This window comes from Uranotaenia lowii, unplaced genomic scaffold (genome assembly GCF_029784155.1).
Source record: "Uranotaenia lowii strain MFRU-FL unplaced genomic scaffold, ASM2978415v1 HiC_scaffold_71, whole genome shotgun sequence".
NCBI classification, from domain to species: domain Eukaryota; kingdom Metazoa; phylum Arthropoda; class Insecta; order Diptera; family Culicidae; genus Uranotaenia; species Uranotaenia lowii.
In genome coordinates, this window is record NW_026598656.1 from 66,605 (window position 1) to 84,329 (window position 17,725).

General features: G+C 41.4%; 3 protein-coding genes across 3 annotated transcripts; all 3 read right to left on the reverse strand.

Moving 5' to 3' along the window:
* Nucleotides 1-6,212: 6,212 nt before the first annotated feature.
* Nucleotides 6,213-7,274, reverse strand: LOC129760655 (uncharacterized protein K02A2.6-like). The gene has a single exon (XM_055758312.1). The coding sequence runs from the start codon at nt 7,272-7,274 to the stop codon at nt 6,213-6,215; it is 1,062 nt and encodes a 353-aa protein (XP_055614287.1).
* A 1,212-nt stretch (nt 7,275-8,486) lies between these two features.
* LOC129760656 (uncharacterized protein K02A2.6-like) lies at nt 8,487-9,419 on the reverse strand. The gene has a single exon (XM_055758313.1). It carries the CDS (start codon nt 9,417-9,419, stop codon nt 8,487-8,489), a length of 933 nt encoding a protein of 310 aa, XP_055614288.1.
* Nucleotides 9,420-12,291: 2,872 nt separating this feature from the next.
* On the reverse strand, nt 12,292-17,317 carry LOC129760658 (uncharacterized protein K02A2.6-like). The gene is made up of 3 exons (XM_055758314.1): nt 16,885-17,317; nt 15,478-16,256; nt 12,292-15,390 (listed from the first exon to the last, which is right to left on the reverse strand). Exons 1-3 carry the CDS (start codon nt 17,315-17,317, stop codon nt 12,292-12,294), a joined length of 4,311 nt encoding a protein of 1,436 aa, XP_055614289.1.
* Nucleotides 17,318-17,725: the final 408 nt, after the last annotated feature.

Below are 17,725 nucleotides of genomic sequence, written 5' to 3' on the forward strand. Positions count from 1 at the left end.
TGGCTTTTATCAAATTTAAAAAAAAAAATCGAACCGATAAAAAAAACAACAATCGTCAAAGCTATAAACGCTCAGAAAATTTACCTTTTTTTGTAAAAATATTAAAGAGTTTTAAAATTATTAAATTGGGGCTATTAAGCATAGAATTTAATTTTTTATATTTATTTAGTTAATTTATGCAGATATTTGAAAAACATTTACACATAATAAAAAGATACTATCTTCCTCTACTTTTGAACACAGTCTTAGAAATATCAAAATAAAAATTACTAACTATTTCATTGAAACGAGCACGACATGTATCCAAAGGGTTGATTTTTTTGTCCGTATCGGGTTCATCTAGTAGTAAGTCTGAGGAATTATTGTGTCCAAGTTGATCTTACAAGAGCGTTAAACGGAAGTAACGACAACAATTCTGGGCAGTCCACATTATTCTGTAGAATATCGAAGATGAAGAGTCGTTGTAGGAGAATGCGCCTTGATGCCAGCGTCGGTAAATTCAGCATCAAGCAGCGCTATTCATAGGGCTGGAGGTTCAAGGCCAGGCTTGTAAGTGGTCACCATCGTTTGAATTTTTCCGGAGACAACCACCACACATCGTTCGTTACAATCGTGGAGAGCGCAATCGTTTGATCGGAGAGCAAAAAAATGTCAAATGAAATTTTGATCTTGTTTGTGGTTAGTCGTTTGACTTTCATCCCTCTTGCGTAGATAATCGAGAAAATCATTCCACATTGTTCGACCAACACATCCAAACATCACCCGGCGCTGCAGAGTGGCGAATTTTTTTTCAACAGGAGGGAGTGAATAGAAAAGATTGCATTTGCTTATTGAGTCTGTAAGTTCCGCTGCGTGAAAGAGATAGGCGATGTCGTAAACTGTCGGGAATTATGGTCGTTTGACCATCAAATTATCCCTCTCGTGTACCAAGACACGAAATTTTGTTCGACAATCACACAAAGAAGAATGAATGTCGTTTCGTTTGATGGTAGTCGGCTGTTCGGCAAGTTTTCGGTCGTATTCATTTAATGGCACGAACAATGAAACTGATAAAAGCAGGCTGTGCGACTGTCAGAGAAAATGTCAATGGTTTACAAGTCTGTTCAAGGCGTCGTTCCATGGTATCTGGCGCAGAGCGTATCTGAGGAAGCATCGCTGTACTCTTTCGATCTGGTTTGCCTGTACAACCTAGTATGGGCCCAGATTTGCACTCCTTATTCGACAATGCTGCTGTAGTAGTCGTTGAAAAATTGCGTGTTTCGTCGTATAAAGCTAAGAACCGCAAAGTCCTTAGCTGTTGTAGTCGAGATATGCTGCGAGAAAGGAAGCTTGGTGTCCAAAATTATGCCAAGGTTAGTAGTTAAGGTAGTCAATGACATTTTGTACTCGAAGTTCAAAGGTTGAAGTTTACGAGTGAAAGATATGATTCTACATTTGGAAAAATTAGGAGCCATACCATTCTGATGACACCACGTAAGAATGGATTCGCCAGCAGATAGTGGCCTAGAGGATAGCATACTTGTCTTCTAAGCCAACGTTCATGAGATCGAATCCCGATCGTGACATAACCTGGCACACATAGTATGATGAAGGTTGGCGGTTATAGCATAACAGTGATTGAAATCCTCAACCATTTTCTCATCAGAGGCATTCAAAATACACACTTAGAGGCCTCGTATAGTAATACAGGAGACGATACATATACATTCATTCAAACCTCCCTCCATGAGGAGGATCTGCTCCGAGAGACACTATTCGTTCGCTGCCCCGAACGAACTCTCTCAACGTTCGGTTGCTACATGATGCATGAAGAAGACGAGGCACACATACTCATTTACGTTATTGAATTTGATGGACTCAAGCCGATAGCTGTCGTTGAGGAGAACATCTTCAACCTCGCCGCAAAGGTTGAGGCAACAACGACAACAACCAAACTTATTGCACTGCATAGGCCCGCAACGTATGGAGCAAGGAGAGGGGAGGAAAAGAAACGAAAAAATAGCTGCCTGCGTGCGGTTGCTGTGCAATAATAGCAATAGCAGAAAAACCTCGGGTATTCGATCCAGGCACAAACGAGGAGACTCGGGTTTGCTCTGCCTTTTAAATTCGGTTCCCTCAAGAATGTAACAGGAGATGAGTGAGAGCCATTCGTTTTGTTTTTTGGATTCGCTGCCTCGAATGTATATTGCTTTGAGAAGGCGGGCCATGTGAGAGCGTATGCATCATCGGTTTTGTCGTTTTCGCTGCCTCAAAGAAACCATTGCTACCGAGTAAAGCGTTGAGCGAGAGATGGTTGATCAATTCATGCTCAGCAAAATTCAATCACTGTAGCATAAGGTTGCCAGAATTTTTTCCACTCCTATCCGGGCCAGGCAATTCCGGGCATTTTTTCAAAAAAAACCTGGCAAAATCCAGGTATAGATTTCGTTTTTCAAATCCAAAAACCGGGCAAAATTGAGATATTATTATATATAAAAGCAAAGAAAAATTGCAAAAAAAAATTAAATTAATTTTTTATTAATGTAATTGCAGACTTCCAACAACTTTTTGGAACACTTAAATATTTAAAGGTTTATAGAAGTAAAACAGCGAAATTATTTGAAACAACCGTTGAAAATTTCCATGCCGTCAATCGATTTAGCTCAAATATTGATTTTTTTTTTGGTTTCTTTGTGAAAGTTGTGAAAAAATCCGGGCAATATCCGGACTTTTTCCACGATATCCGGGCAACCGGGCCGGACCGGACTTTCTCAAAATTTTGCATCAAATATCCGGGCAAACCCGGATAAAACCGGGCAATCTGGCAAGCTTACTGTAGCATAAGTGAAATGCTAGCCGTGTATACCTTGGAATTGTACGCCTCAATAATGCAGCACATGCATGTGGATGGATCTTTTCAAGGGAACTTAGATTGCACTTGGAGATCCTACCTTGATATGTGTGTGCTCGTAGTGCTACCGGTAAACAACTGCAACTTCAACCAATAGTGCAGGGGTGTAAAGTAGCATAGCAAAGTAAAAATAGTAACGCGGGGTAATACCACAATAGATCAACTTAATGGTCGCAGTGGACTCTCTCCCCAACAGGAAAAAAAAGAATGGATTCGATGTCTTTTTGGAGAGTCAACTGGTGAAGCTATGGAACGAAAAATTTTTAGATTGTCTGCGTACAACAGCTTCTCCGATTGAATAATAGTGCATAGATCGTTGATAAAAAGAACGAAGATCAGAGGTGCTAGATGACTTCCTTGTGGAACTCTAGAAGTGATTCGGAGAGGTGTTGAGTTCACGTTTCTCAGTCATACGTAAGCATTCCGGTCTACGAGATAGGCGTTGATCCATTTGCAAAGCCAATCAGGTAGTCCTATCAGACGCATTTTTTCGATGATAAATTTGTGCGGTACTCTATCAAAAGCCTTGCTCAAGTATACATAAACTGCATCAATTTGTTGACGTATGTCCAGCCAAGTAACCAACTTCGAAACGAACGTTATGAGGTTGGTGGTCGCAGATCTACGTTTCATGAATCCATGTTGATGTTCAGAAATACAGTGATGCACCGATTAATAAAGCACGTCTTTGGATTTCCACTCGATGCAAGTCGCCGGATTTGAGGATTGGAGCTTCCGGAAGACGTCGTTCGAGGAGAAATTTCAACAAAGGAAGGTTGAAGTCACGGTTCGGCAAGCTACTTAGGTATGATTCTCATAATGTGGTGAGTTAGTGTTAAGCACACTTTGAAAGAATGTCGAGAATTGGATTGCAACAGAATTTGGCGTTTAAGCAGTTGTATCGTTGTATGTGGGTACTTGAGGTATACTATGAGTACGCTTTCTTTGTCGCACTGGTCATACGTGCGATGATGACGTGAGAAAGATGAGGAATCGGTACGAGAGTTATCCTGAATGCCATTGATGTAGTCACAGAAACTTGTCACGTGTAATGTGTTGTAGGCGCTCTCTAAGTTGCGTATCTCAATGAACTCAGTCATATCATGGCCGTTGCGGAACCTTTTTCTCGCTTTCCTCAGACGATTGCGAAGGCTACGAAGTTCGGGGTTCAGCTAAGGTTGACTTATTCCAATACGTGAACACCGTTTTTAAACAGGAACAATATCTCGGAATACTTCATTCAATTTTCCATAAAAAGCTTCTACCAAGTATAAATAAAATACTTGGTCGATCAACAACAGCTAAAGACTCATTCAGAGAGTCGAAATCAATTCGTCCTGAATTTGAGGTGGCAATTCATCATTATAAAAACAGGAGGATGATGTAAGTCGATATCGAGTAGAGGCTTCGGTGGAACGGAGATATTACCTAATGTTGACGGAATTATTCATTAAAACCAGATCTAGCATTCTCATGATGTTATTCGTGATATCGTTCATTTGTTGTAATCCTACCATCTAAAATTCGGTAAATTGTAGTCCCTGGCAACAATTAGTTTATCTTGTACATTGACTAGTAAACTTAATTCTTGCAGGCAAGCAGCTTATCGTTCGTAAGTCCATAGTGTAGAACTTGCTGGCAAATATACCGCACACACGAAGATCGATGAACTCTCGTTGATAATTCGGATTGCAATTTGCTCAATATGATCCGAACCACTTAGTTCGACTAGAAAGCTATTTAACAGTCGCTTAAGGGGGGGGGAGGGGTGTAGGGTCTGTGTAACGTGCAAATGCGTAGGAAACCACCCATCGTGATTAAGCGACAGTTAACAATAACTGTGACGTGTACGCTGAGCTGACGCGTCCTGACTGACTGGACGAGACGACCGTTGAACTGCTCGAATCAGCTCGGAAGGGAATGTGTGCTGTCTATACGACGTACTAACTCAGACATTCTCAACAGCTCGAGTCAATTCTCGCGGGAATGTACTGTTGTGCTCACTAACACATTTATACTACACACATCTCCCTTCCTCTCGGGAAACGAACGAAAAAGAAAAAAAACAACGAATGAGAGCTCGCGCTGGGAAAGCTTCCCATTTGAAGATTATCTGAGGCTTTTTTGTATTTGGATTGGTATCATATTTTGGATTTTATCTCTTTGGATTTCTCACACGAATATACCTGTGTTGTCTACCTTCTGGCATGGAAAACATCCAATCAGGATAAGCCACTAAACCACCTCTACTGCCTGGACGACAGAGGCAATAAAGCCCAGCGTTGCCACATTAAAATCTGTACTTCCATTGAATATTTTTTTCAGTACCGTTTATTTAAAAAAGGCATCTGTAAAACCAACGATAAAGGTTATTAATGAGGAATACAAGAAATATCTGTACGTTACCATTGATACACTTCTTCCGCTCTCAATGCGGCTCGCGAACCGCACCCATTTTTTAGAATTGGCTTGAACTTCTCCTGTCTCGCTTAAACTTTTTTTTAAATGAAAGCTCATTGAATTTTTTCCTTTTTGATAGGAGTTTAACCCGTTAGGGTTATTTTTCCTCGTCATTGAAAATTTGTACATTATGAATTATTTTTACTAAAATTGGTTCGCAAGAAACAATTAAAACAAAGGTTGATTTGTTGATCAAAAAAGTTGCTCCTCTCTGGATTAACCAATTTCTAATCAAAATTCGAAAACAACCTACTATGAACAGTATAGTACAACTTCTCATACTTGATATCCTTCTCAAACTGAATTTTGTCTGTTCAAAAGAATAGTTATTTGAATTGATTTTTTTTTAATTAGTATTTTCCAAATGGTGTAAAATCCTTAAAAACCTGTACCAAAGCTCAATAAATCTGTTCTATAGTGATAGCCATGCTCAAACCTTTCAAGGGAACATTTGAGGGTAGGTGCATTTGTAAATAATGACTTTTTCCTACACACGTCTTCATCTCTCGGGAAATAAAAAAAAAACTTCGAAAGACAGTAGAAGCAGTTAATTATTATCTATTACTTTTTTAACAGAGTCCAAAATAGATCGAATGTGTAAGATCGTCGTCCTCTCCGTCTAACGGTCAGTAGTAATCTAACCTACCTGTCTGTACACGATTAACTTGAATACAATCAGTCTCAGGACACGTCCATAAATGTCGTGAATAAGTACTGGGTATAAAAGACGTAACGAAAGGAGTTGAGTCAAAGGATATGTAATAAATAATAATAGACAATACACTACAACCCACCTTTTACTTTTATGAATGAAACAATATGGTATTGTGAATTTATTTAGGAAATATCAAATTATTATAAATTAATGTGGAATATAATCATTAAACTTTGCCGGTTGTTGTCTTATTCTTTTTGGTTCTGTTGTTGAGGTGGTCTTATTGTGGTTGTCTTGTGATAATGGTTCTAACACATAGTTGTTGTTTTCCGCATCCTTTTCGGCAGATACTAATTCATTAGTTTCTTCTTGGCGAGAACTGTTATCAGAATCTTGATTATCTCGGAAAATCTTTTTCAAATGAGCTGAACTGCGACGATATTCTTTCCCAGTGTGTAACGATTTCACTGTTGTATCTGTTCCTTTCTTTTCACATACAACATACTCTTCATTAGCATATTCAGTTTCCAACTTATTATTCTTTTTCATTCGTTTAATCAAAACGTGGTCACCCACGAAAATAGTACTCTCTTTGGCTCGTCTTTTGCTATCGCTGTATTCTTTCCCTTTAGCTTTTACAAGAGCGTCACGATCCATAACTTCCTCGTCTTCTCGAAAATCTGTGAGTGACGGTAGCTTCGTTTTAATTCTTCGGGCAAACATTAATTCACCCGGAGATTTACCCGTCGTGGGATGTCTTGTAGCATGATAGGTCAGTAAGTAAGTACGAAGTTCTGCTCTCCAATCTTTCCCTAGTTCTTGAGAGATTTTCAATCGTTTCAGGATGGAGCGATTTTGGCGTTCGACTTCGCCATTGGCTTGGGGCCAATAAGGTATAGTATTCACTATTTTGATGCCGTGATCACTACAGAATTTATTAAAATCCACGCACTCAGCACTCAACTGAGGCGCATTATCTGCTTTAATAACTGAAGGAACTCCGTATCTGCTAAACATGATTCTTAGTTCGCGGATAACATCCTTCGATGTTATGGTGTTCATCTCGCAGATTTCCATAAACCTACTAAAACAGTCAATCACCACTAGCAGATGTTGGCCATCGGGTAAAGGGCCTAGAAAATCAAGCGCCAGTGATTGCCATGGTGTTGTGGGAAGCTGACTTCTACACATAGGCTCCGGTGGATCCGGTGCTGCTACGAGGGTACATCCTCTGCAATTTCGAACAAATTTCTCGACTTCTGCGTCCATCTTTGGCCACCAAACATTCGTACGTCAATGATTCTTCATCATTACGATACCCGGATGACCTTCATGTGCTGTGCATAGAACCAAAACTCGGAGATCTTTCGGTATAACAATACGGTCACCTCTAAGGAGAACATTTTGAACACTGCATAGTTCTCTTGAAACTACTCGAAAGTCAATCGGCAATGAATCAAGTTCGTCAGTTGATATTTTTTTTATAATTTCATTTATCTCTGGGTCACTACTTGAAGCTTCCTTGATTTGGTCCCATGCTATCGCAGCTGCACTCGCGACGCTTTCAATAATTTCTCTAACAAAAATTTCTTCTGTACTGTCAAACGGTATCGGGGTAGTAACGGAAAGCCTGGAAAACACATCGGCCAAGTTGCTTGCTCCTGGTACATGGACTATCGAGTAATTGAACGCCTGCAGTCTAAGGACCCATCGTTCTATACGAGCGCAAGGTTTTGAGCGAGGTGTAAAAAGAAAACTCAATGCTTTACAATCCGTGAAAATTTCGAGCACTTTGCCCAACAGATAATGCTGAAATCGCTCGACACACCAGACGATGGCTAGTGCCTCTTTTTCGGTCTGGCAATATCTTCGCTCGGTTTCTGTTAGCGATTTTGAGGCAAAGCTAATGACCCGGTGTTCATTTGAAGAGTCAAACTGAACCAGCATTGCGCCTAAAGCGCACGGACTGGCATCGGTCATGACAACGGTACGATCTTCTACTTTGTAGAAGCCTAGATTTTCTATTTTAGCCATTGCTCTCTTTATTTTATCAAAAGCATGCGCCTGTGAAGAGCCCCATTGAAATGCGATGTCTTTATTGAGCAACCGACGTAAAGGTTCATCGATGGTTGAGAGGTTTGGAATGTACTTATTCATGTAATTCGCTAGCCCAAGGAAGCTGCGAACTTCTGGCTCAGATTGAGGTTCACGGAAAGACAGCAATGCTTTAACTTTGCTTTCACAGGGTCGAATACCAGATTGAGAAATAGTGTGGCCCAAGAAATCCAGCTCCGTTACTCGAAATTTGCATTTCTCCCAGTTAAGTTCCACTCCACGAGATTTGAATCTGGTAAGGACCTAAAATAAATATACTTCATTCAAACAACAATCCATTCATTTTATTTATTTAATTCATTTAACCGATCAGCAGTACAATAAAAATAAAAAAAAAACAGGAGAAATCAAACACCACATTTCATGTTACTGTACCTCTTGTAAACGATCGTCGTGTTCCTTCAAATCACCTCCTTCTATGATGATATCGTCTAGATACCAATAAGTGCCAGGGCATCCGGATAAAATTTCGTCCATAGCCTTTTGGAACAATTCTGGAGCCGTCGCTAATCCGAAGCACAAGCGCTTGAATCGGAACAACCCCTTCGGAGTTATGAACGTGGTGATATCCTTAGAATCTTCCGATAATTCGATTTGCAAGAAAGCCTCACGGATGTCTAACTTGCTCCAAATTTTGCCTCTTCCCAAACGGGCCAGGTAGTCGTCTACTACCGGCATGGGATGATGTTCTCGAATGATGTTTTCATTAACACGGCGCAAATCTAGACAAAGCCTAGGTTCCCCGTTTGCTTTTCCAACTACCACGAGTGGTGATACCCAGGTAGTTGGACCTTTTTTCTCTTCAATAATATCCCGTTTAATCATTTCTTCCAGCTTACGGTGAACTGCGGCTTCTAGCGGTAATGGAATACGACGCATAGGCTGGAAAACAGGGACCGCGTCTGGTTTAATTCGGATTTTTGCCTGAACACCGCTAATTTTAGTAAAGGGACGCGAAGACTCTCCCAGTTGGTTGACTTCTAGACCAACTCTTAGGACACCTAAATCCTTAGCGGTTTTGTCTCCTAAAAGGCATTTCTGTCCTCCTTCCACAACCAAGAATTCTGCATCCACTTTCCTATTTCCTACAGCTATGTTGGCCCAAAATGTACCGAGGATGATTAAAGGGTCATCTCTTCCGTAGGAGCGCAGAATTTTATTACTCCCTTTGGTCGAAGACTTTACTATGATTCGCTTGTTTTTCAGGGAGGTCCACATAGCATCACTGATGAGATTTGCGTCTGCTCCAGAATCCACAAGCATCTCAAGCTTTACACCTCCAATCGTACATGGAATCATATTCGATTCGTTTCCCGAGTAGAATGCATAGTAAACCTTTTCCTGCTTGGCCTTGTTTCCGAGTTCTGGGTTCGAAATACTTTCTTTCAGAACATTTGCTTCAACACTTCGAACCTAAAGAAAAGTTTTGAATAAATAATCTGAAAAACATTCTAATGTTTTCAAACTCATACCTGATTCTGCGGTCTAATTTGCGTACGGTTATTCTGCCGACAACAATTCTCATAATGGCCGAATCGACGACACTTTTTGCATTCTTTACCTCGAGCCGGACACCAACGAGATGTACTTATATGCCCCTTGTGTCCACAGTTGAAACAGCTTCTAGAATCAGCATGATCCTCGAATCTGTTTCGTTCCTGAGTACGTTTTCCCGAGATTTTACCGGTTAGTCGTTTCATTTGGTGTTGGCCAGCATAATGGACACTCGATTGCTGGTCGTTGGAAATAGCTTCAATTTGTTGTTCAACGCCTTCTTGAGAGACACCCAGAGCTTCGATTTCCGTAAAAGCTAGATCCTTCATAAGGATTCGTCTGCGAACTTCGTTTGACCGGCATCCTTCAAGCACAACATCCGTCAGGTAGATGTCGGTCAAGACTCCCTGTACTTCGCTTCCATATTTCTCGAAGCCACATTCGGTCACTTGCTGCTTCAATCGGATGATAAAATCGGCAAATCTTTCACCCGGATTCTGTTTCATTTTCCGTAGTTTACTTCTCTCCGAAGTGCACTGATGTTGGGGTTCAAAGAAATCATCTAACTTTTCCACCGCGGCTTCGTAGTACCTAGGCACCAAGCAAACCATTGGAACATGGTCCTTGTCCTTCAGGTTCTTGAAGACCGTTTGTAGTGCTGGTCCCCCGAGATGTAGCAGTTTGGCTTTCATAACTTGTTGATCGGTGATGCCGTATGCAGCAAAATAACATTCTAATGCATCCTTCCATGATCGCCATTCCTTAGCCAGTCTTCCGGTTTCAATCTGGTTACAGCGGAATGGTGGTACTGGTCTATTATCTTCCATCTAGAATTCAGAAAGATTCCCATAAGTGCAAATCTCAAACACTTCACAACTTCAACTATCAATCACTTTTTTAAACGAGCAAAGCAGCCAGATAATTTCTTTCCTCTTGTAATCTCAATTTTTCGACTAACGTTACTTTTCCAAATCTATTCCTTGGCAAGTGAAAACAAACGAAAACGTCAACAACATTTTTTTTTTTTTTGGTAAATACACACTATCTACAGATTACCCAACTTGAGCTTTATTCAACCTTAACTCAACTACATTATTTACTCATTTTCTCGGTTAAATTTATCGCTTTACTTGAGTAAATCATTGAAGCGTGAAGCTCACTGTTTTCGCGCACTTTTCGTGCAGATTTTTTTTCTCCCAAGCATTTAGTCCCGTACAATAGCAAAATTCCAAAATTTCACTCATTGTTCGAACAATAGCTAATTCCCTTGGAAACAGTTTTACACTCAACATCCGGAAGATACTTGAATCCTCGCTTAGGAATAAGTATGTTCCTATTCACCCTGAAAAACACAATTTCTGTTATCCGCCGGAGGATCCTTAAAAATCCTCGCACAGGAGCTCGCTATTTCCTGTTCTCCCTTGAAAATTAGTGATTAATTTTCATCATCAGTCAGGGGGATTCCAAAATCCCCGCACAGGAATTTCATCCTGCACTCCCAATCCGGAAGACCCCAAGGTCTTCGCACAGGAATTGGATTCCTGCTTTACCGGGAAAATTTTGATACAAACTTTCCGCCCGTAACTGGAGGGTCCTAAATACCCTCGCTAGGAAGTAGTATCTTCCAGCTCCCATTTGCTCAGCTATACAAAATACTCACATTTGGCTGCCCCGTAGCGGAACCTCCGGTTCTTATTTTCCAATTTTGATACTCACCATGTGCTTGTAAAATAAAATTTCCCCTCGTCGCCAGGTTGTAAGATCGTCGTCCTCTCCGTCTAACGGTCAGTAGTAATCTAACCTACCTGTCTGTACACGATTAACTTGAATACAATCAGTCTCAGGACACGTCCATAAATGTCGTGAATAAGTACTGGGTATAAAAGACGTAACGAAAGGAGTTGAGTCAAAGGATATGTAATAAATAATAATAGACAATACACTACAGAATGAATATTTCTATTTTTCCTCCAAATTTATTTGCAATGATAATGCCGATTGTTCTTTCCGATAACGTTCAGCATCTCTACCTCCATATTCTTCCGAAGTCGTTTAAACTGGTATTGGTGTTGTGCGCACTAGACTCAACACGGGAATCACTCAGCACATCGGGAAAGCACGTCTTACCTTGAGGTCAGCCCGCGATCGAAAGAGGACGAATCATTGACAGCTGTATTCTCGCCAATGTCACGACGTGTTGCCAGTTTGCCAATTGATATATGACCTACTATCTAATTGAGCTACTTCTTGACGAGGGGTCTTTCTATATCTCACATCTTCCCTCCTCTCTAGAATGTTTGAATTTCAAAAAGTGTTTATCAAAGTGTAAGGAAAATCTAGTTTAAATTTTTTATTGCCATCTCGATAAGTTTTCCTACCTAAAAAGAAACGAGAAATAACTTCGGAAAATAGCGATAGGAGAATAACAACTTTAATCCTTCACCTGGTTTAAAACAATGCGACAGGGCATATATAAGTGAGTTACTGATCCCATGGATTCAACTGATCATGATAGTTTAAAAACAGACATAAACGGTTAAGAGAAAATGAGCGTGCAACTCTCAGCACATCAACCAATTTAGAATAAAAATGTAAACAAACACGAATTCAACCATTCTGAGTTCAAATTTTATTGGCGTAGATTCTGTTACAGGTAATTAATTAGAATTAGGTTACTTTATTTGGAATTTTCGATTTCAACTACTTCTACGTAATCTTTTAGGTATCCCGGCTTGTTCCGTTCTCTCATTGGTCGCAGCTGGTGTTGTATGTTTTGGTTTTGCTGATGACAGTGCTGATGTTCTGAGTTTTGCTCATCGTCTGCTTTGCGCCACGGATGGACTTTTTTCGTTTGCGAAATGTGTCGTTTTCGGATTATGCCTGTATCATTGGATATTGTCAAGTTACCGTTATGTTCTTCGACTACCGTATAACGTGTTGGGGAAAATCGGGTTTCTCCTTTTGCTCGAGATGCCCGTTCAACGATCACCACATCACCAGGCCCAACACGGCTTTTCCGTGCATTTCGTCGCGTATCTTCACGTTCCTTAGCTTCTAATTTTGCTTCGCGGTCTCGTTGGTCCAATAATTCGTTATCGATGCTGATATTTTCGTGCTGCATGAGTGGGAGGTTCCGTTTAATCTTTCGTCCAGTCATGATCTCCTCAGGTGCTATATTTGTGACACGATGGATCGCTGAATTGTGAGCATCAACAGCTTCACGAAGCTCCTCAACAAAGTTAGTTTTATTTGATGCAGCCGATGACATTGCCTTGTTGATTACTTTCATGTAACCTTCCACAAGGCCGTTTTGCTGAGGGAACAGTGGGGTCGTGTAGATTGTTTTAATGCCTCGTTCAAGACAGTAACTCTTATATTCGTTACCGTTAAACGGTGGGCCGTTATCAGTCCTGATATTTGCAGGGAAACCCTCGCGTTCAAAAATCGTTTCTAGTACCGGTTTCGTGTGATGAAAACTAGTTGATTTCACCGGCTTGGCAATTAAGTATCGCGATCGATAGTCTACTACCACGATGATAGAAATACCTCCGAATTGTATGTATGGCCCATTAAAATCTAACGCGATGGACTCCCAAACAGTTTTGGGGGCGAATATGCGCCTCATTGGAGTAGGTTTCTCAGGACGTCCATTTACAGCACAGGTTTCGCAGGTTTCTACCCATTTTTCAGCTTCTGTAGCCATTTTAGGCCACCAAACACGCTGTCGCAGGATGGATTTCATTTTTGCTGCTGATGGATGACCTTTGTGAGCTACTTCGAGAGCTTTCTTTCTAAGGTGCTCTGGGACAACCACGCATCCGGTTTTAACAACAACGCCATCGCGATTACTAAGATCGTTTTCAAGTTTTTGAAACTGGCGGAGATGTGAAGGCCAATTTCCTGATTTTAGGGCTTGTATTAAGAGTTGCAGTGTCTCGTCTTTGGCAGTTTCTTCCGCTATCTCGGTGTGTGTTAGAAATCCAACAACATTTGCTTCAAGTGAAGCAATCTCCCAGGGGCTGTTGTCTTCCTCAAAAGGAGGATCGTTGCCGTTGTACAGTCTTGACGATGAGTCCGCAATGTTGTCCCTGCCACGAACGTATTCGATATCGTAAACGTAAGGACTGAGTCGAAGAGCCCAACCATCTGCGCGGGTCAGCGCTCGTTTGGAGTCTTCACGTGTACGGTTCAAGATGAAGGTCACTCCCTGGGCGTCTGTTCGAAGTGTGAAACGTCTTCCCAACAAAAAATATGAAAAATGTTCCACGGCCCAGATGACCGCCAAAGCATCTCGTTGGTTCTGTGGATATTTTCTCTCGATTGGAGTGAGTGCCTTTGAAGCAAATGAAATTACTCTACTAATATGGTTTTCATTCTCTTGTATAAGGACGGCACCTAACGCCACCGGTGAGGCATCGGTGAATAAGATCGTTTTTTCATGTAAGGAGAAGAAACCTTGAGCTATTGTACATTGTATTATACGTTGCTTTACCTCATCAAAAGCTCTCTTTTGCTGAGGCCCCCAGTTCCATTGGGTCGTAGCGAGCCAGAGAGGGCTAGCAATTTCAGCAAAATTTGGTATATGAGAGCTCACAAAGGAAGCAAGTCCCAAGAAGCTTCGCAATTCCGAAATGGTAGTTGGTTCTCTGAAACACCGAATACTCTTCACCTTCGCTTCCTCGATATGAAAACCATCACTATCCAATTCGTGGCCCAGAAAACTAATGCGTGTTTTGTCGAATTCACACTTCTTCGTATTGATGGTCAAGTTATTGGCCCTTAAAACTTGCAATACTTCCGCTACTGTCTTGCGAAGATCTACTAAGCTTGCAGCGAAGATCAATATGTCATCGATGTATACTATCACGTTTCTGATGTCTCCTAAAATACGCACCATTTCACGCTGAAACACTTCGGGTGCGCAATTCACGCCGAACATCAATCTCGTGAAACGGTACATACCAGTTTCGGTTAGAAAGGTTGTAAGATCTCGGGACTCGTTGCATAACTCTAGGTGATAGTATGCATTACTTAAATCGAGCTTCGAGAAAAAAGAAGAACCGTGGAGCTTGATTTTCATTTCCTCTAACAGCGGTAGTCGGTAGTACTCCCGATTGATCGCTTTGTTCGGCCCTCGCATATTAACGACCAATCGGAAATCGTCCTTGCCCTTGGCAACAGCCGACATACCGCTGATCCAGTCCGGTGCCTTCGTGACTCGCTCGATAATGCCACGTGTTTCCATTTCCTGTAGCCTTTTCCGCGCTCCCTCTCTAAATGCAGCGGGGACATTGTAATACGCATTTTTGATAGGGGCGAAACTCCTATCCACACTAAATTTTATTTTAACTCCTGGCATTTTAGGAAAAACTGATAAGCTATCTGCGACTTCACAGTTGTTGACAGCTGAGCCTACGTGTAGCAACCCCATGTCATTCGACGTAGACCGACTCAGTATTGATCGGCGTCCTTCTTTTGCAACATAAAACAGAGTTTCGATTGATTGTTGAGGTAATCCTTGCATGCTGATTTTTGCCTTAAACGCTGCATCGATTTTTATTGAATTTTGGGAACCATAGGGATGCAGCCCGCCGTTTGACGGCTGCACCGGATGAAGGTTAGCCTGTCCCTGATGAAATTCTCGTTTCAGTAGCTTCCAATCCTCACCGCCGATGACATTCACGTCGGCCCCCGAGTCGATAAGGAATGTTATTGAGCTCGAGGACCCTACGCTACAGTTAACCAGAACATCGTTTAGGGATAATGCATTCACTTGCTGAAATGGTATTAAAACACCAGTTTATTTTCAAAAATTTTTTAATAAAACAGAATCGAAAAACATGACACTTTATTTAAATGGTACCTTTTTGTTTTCTTCTCCTTCATCATCAGTCCAACCAGACGGGTTTACTCGGTCCGAATCTCTCTGCAGGTTGTTTATGCGTCGCTTTGGGCACGTCGCAATAAAATGTCCACGATCCCCACAACCATTGCAGGTTTTGTCCAGAGCCGGGCAGATTGTTCCAGGCTTATGTGAAGGGCGGTTACATCGGTGACATCGGCTGCGACGCTCTTCGAACCGTCTATCGGGACCACGGTATCGTTTTGACTGATGCTGATCATTTCGAGTGCCATCCCACCCACGCTTCCGGTGAGGTTCGGATGACCGTTTCCAATTACTTCGCTGAACGATGGCAATATCGGAACCACTGGGTTGGCTCGTTTCAGCATCGTAAGCTTCCTCCCTTGTCGCTGATTGTACGATGAAGTTGATATCGTAGTTATAAATCCGTGCTGATTTAGACAAGTCTCTATTTCGAAGTCCCTTTAGCAACTGGGCTCTGACGAAACGTTCTTGATCGGAGGGGCTATAACCGCATAATCTCACTTTCTCCTGAAGTCTGGCATGGTAAGCTATAGCAGACTCTCCTGGTCCCTGCTTCATTGCGGCGAACGCTTCATGCTCCGCCGCAGTGTCCGTCATGGATTGGAGATAATTCCGGATGTTGTTCTTGAAGGTTGAATAGCAATCAGGTTCAGTTAGGCTCGGCTTCAGCTTTGCTGCTCTCACGATACCTTGTAGTTCTTGTCCCAAGCACAGAAAAAGCAATTTTGAACGTTGCACTGAGCTGCCGGCGTTTCCTAGGGAAGCAGCAATGTCAAAATTTTCAATAAACCGATTCCACTCTTCCCACATCTTATTAGCATAAGGTTGCCAGAATTTTTTCCACTCCTATCCGGGCCTAGCAATTCCGGGCATTTTTTCAAAAAAACCTGGCAAAATCCGGGCATGGATTTCAATTTTTCAAATCCAAAAACCGGGCAATATCCGGGCAAAATTTAGGTGTTATTATATATAAAAGCAAAGAAAAAATGCAAAAAAAATTAAATTAATATTTTACTAATGTAATTGCAGACCTCCAAAATCTTTTTGGAACACTTAAATATTTAAAGGTTTATAAAAGTAAATCAGCGAAATTATTTGAAACAACCGTTGAAAATGTCCATACCGTTAATCGATTTTGCTAAAACTTACTCAAAAACTTTGTTTTTTTTTTGGTTTCTTGGTGAAAATTGTGAAAAAATCCGGGCAATATCCGGACTTTTTTCACGATATCCGGGCAACCGGGCCGGACCGGACTTTCTCGAAATTTTACATCAAATATCCGGGCAAACCCGGATAAAACCGGGCAATCTGGCAAGCTTATATTAGCAGGAATGCCAGAGGGAAAAGGTTTAATGTGATCCCATTTGATGGCAGCCTGAGTACCTTCCGTACGGTCATTTGCGTCATGTGAAGTACTCCAATTATCTTCAACAATAGGTCGGCTAACACTCGGTTTTTCATATTCACTCAGCTTTCGAGATAAGTCCTCTATGACTCGCCGCATACGGTCAAGCTCCTCAGCAATGTTTCGCGGTTGTTCTCCTGCTTCCTCCGGGAGCTCTCGGTTTTCCTGTGAGCAACTCACGTCACCAGTGCTACCCACTTCGATAGATTCGCACGAAGTCGTCGATGAAACCGAATCTTCCGATGTCAGAGAGTCTTCGCTTTCCTCCTGGTTGCTCTCATTACCACGTTCGCTTTCCTTGGTTTCATAACTCCGGTCATCTGGGAATGCGTCGTCTTTAAGAATGTCCGATTCCTGATGTTCACTATCTGAACAACTTGGGATTCGAACGTATCTTCCTTTTTCCTCCATTTTCAAAGATGGCGGTCTCTTCACCTGATATGCTTGTTTTCAAATGTTATCTGAAAAGATGAACAAAGCATTAACATGCTGGAAAAACTTACATATCCAGCACATTCGAAAAAAAATTCTATTTTTATCACAGTTCGATGAATTTAATTTTTTTTATTGCCATAGGTGAAAACAGTCCACCTTGTTCTAATCGTTTTCATTCCAGAAAACTATCGACCTCCTCGGTCTTTACATTAGTGTGAAAACAGTTCACCTAATTTGAGTCAAAATCCTTCTGGATATAAACATAACCTGATACTTTCACAGTAATCCAGGATTTACAAAAACCTCCGCGGTTTCAGTGAAAACGGTCCACTTCTTTTTTCTACTACTGGTCATTTCCAACCTCCGCGGTTAATCAACGAGTGA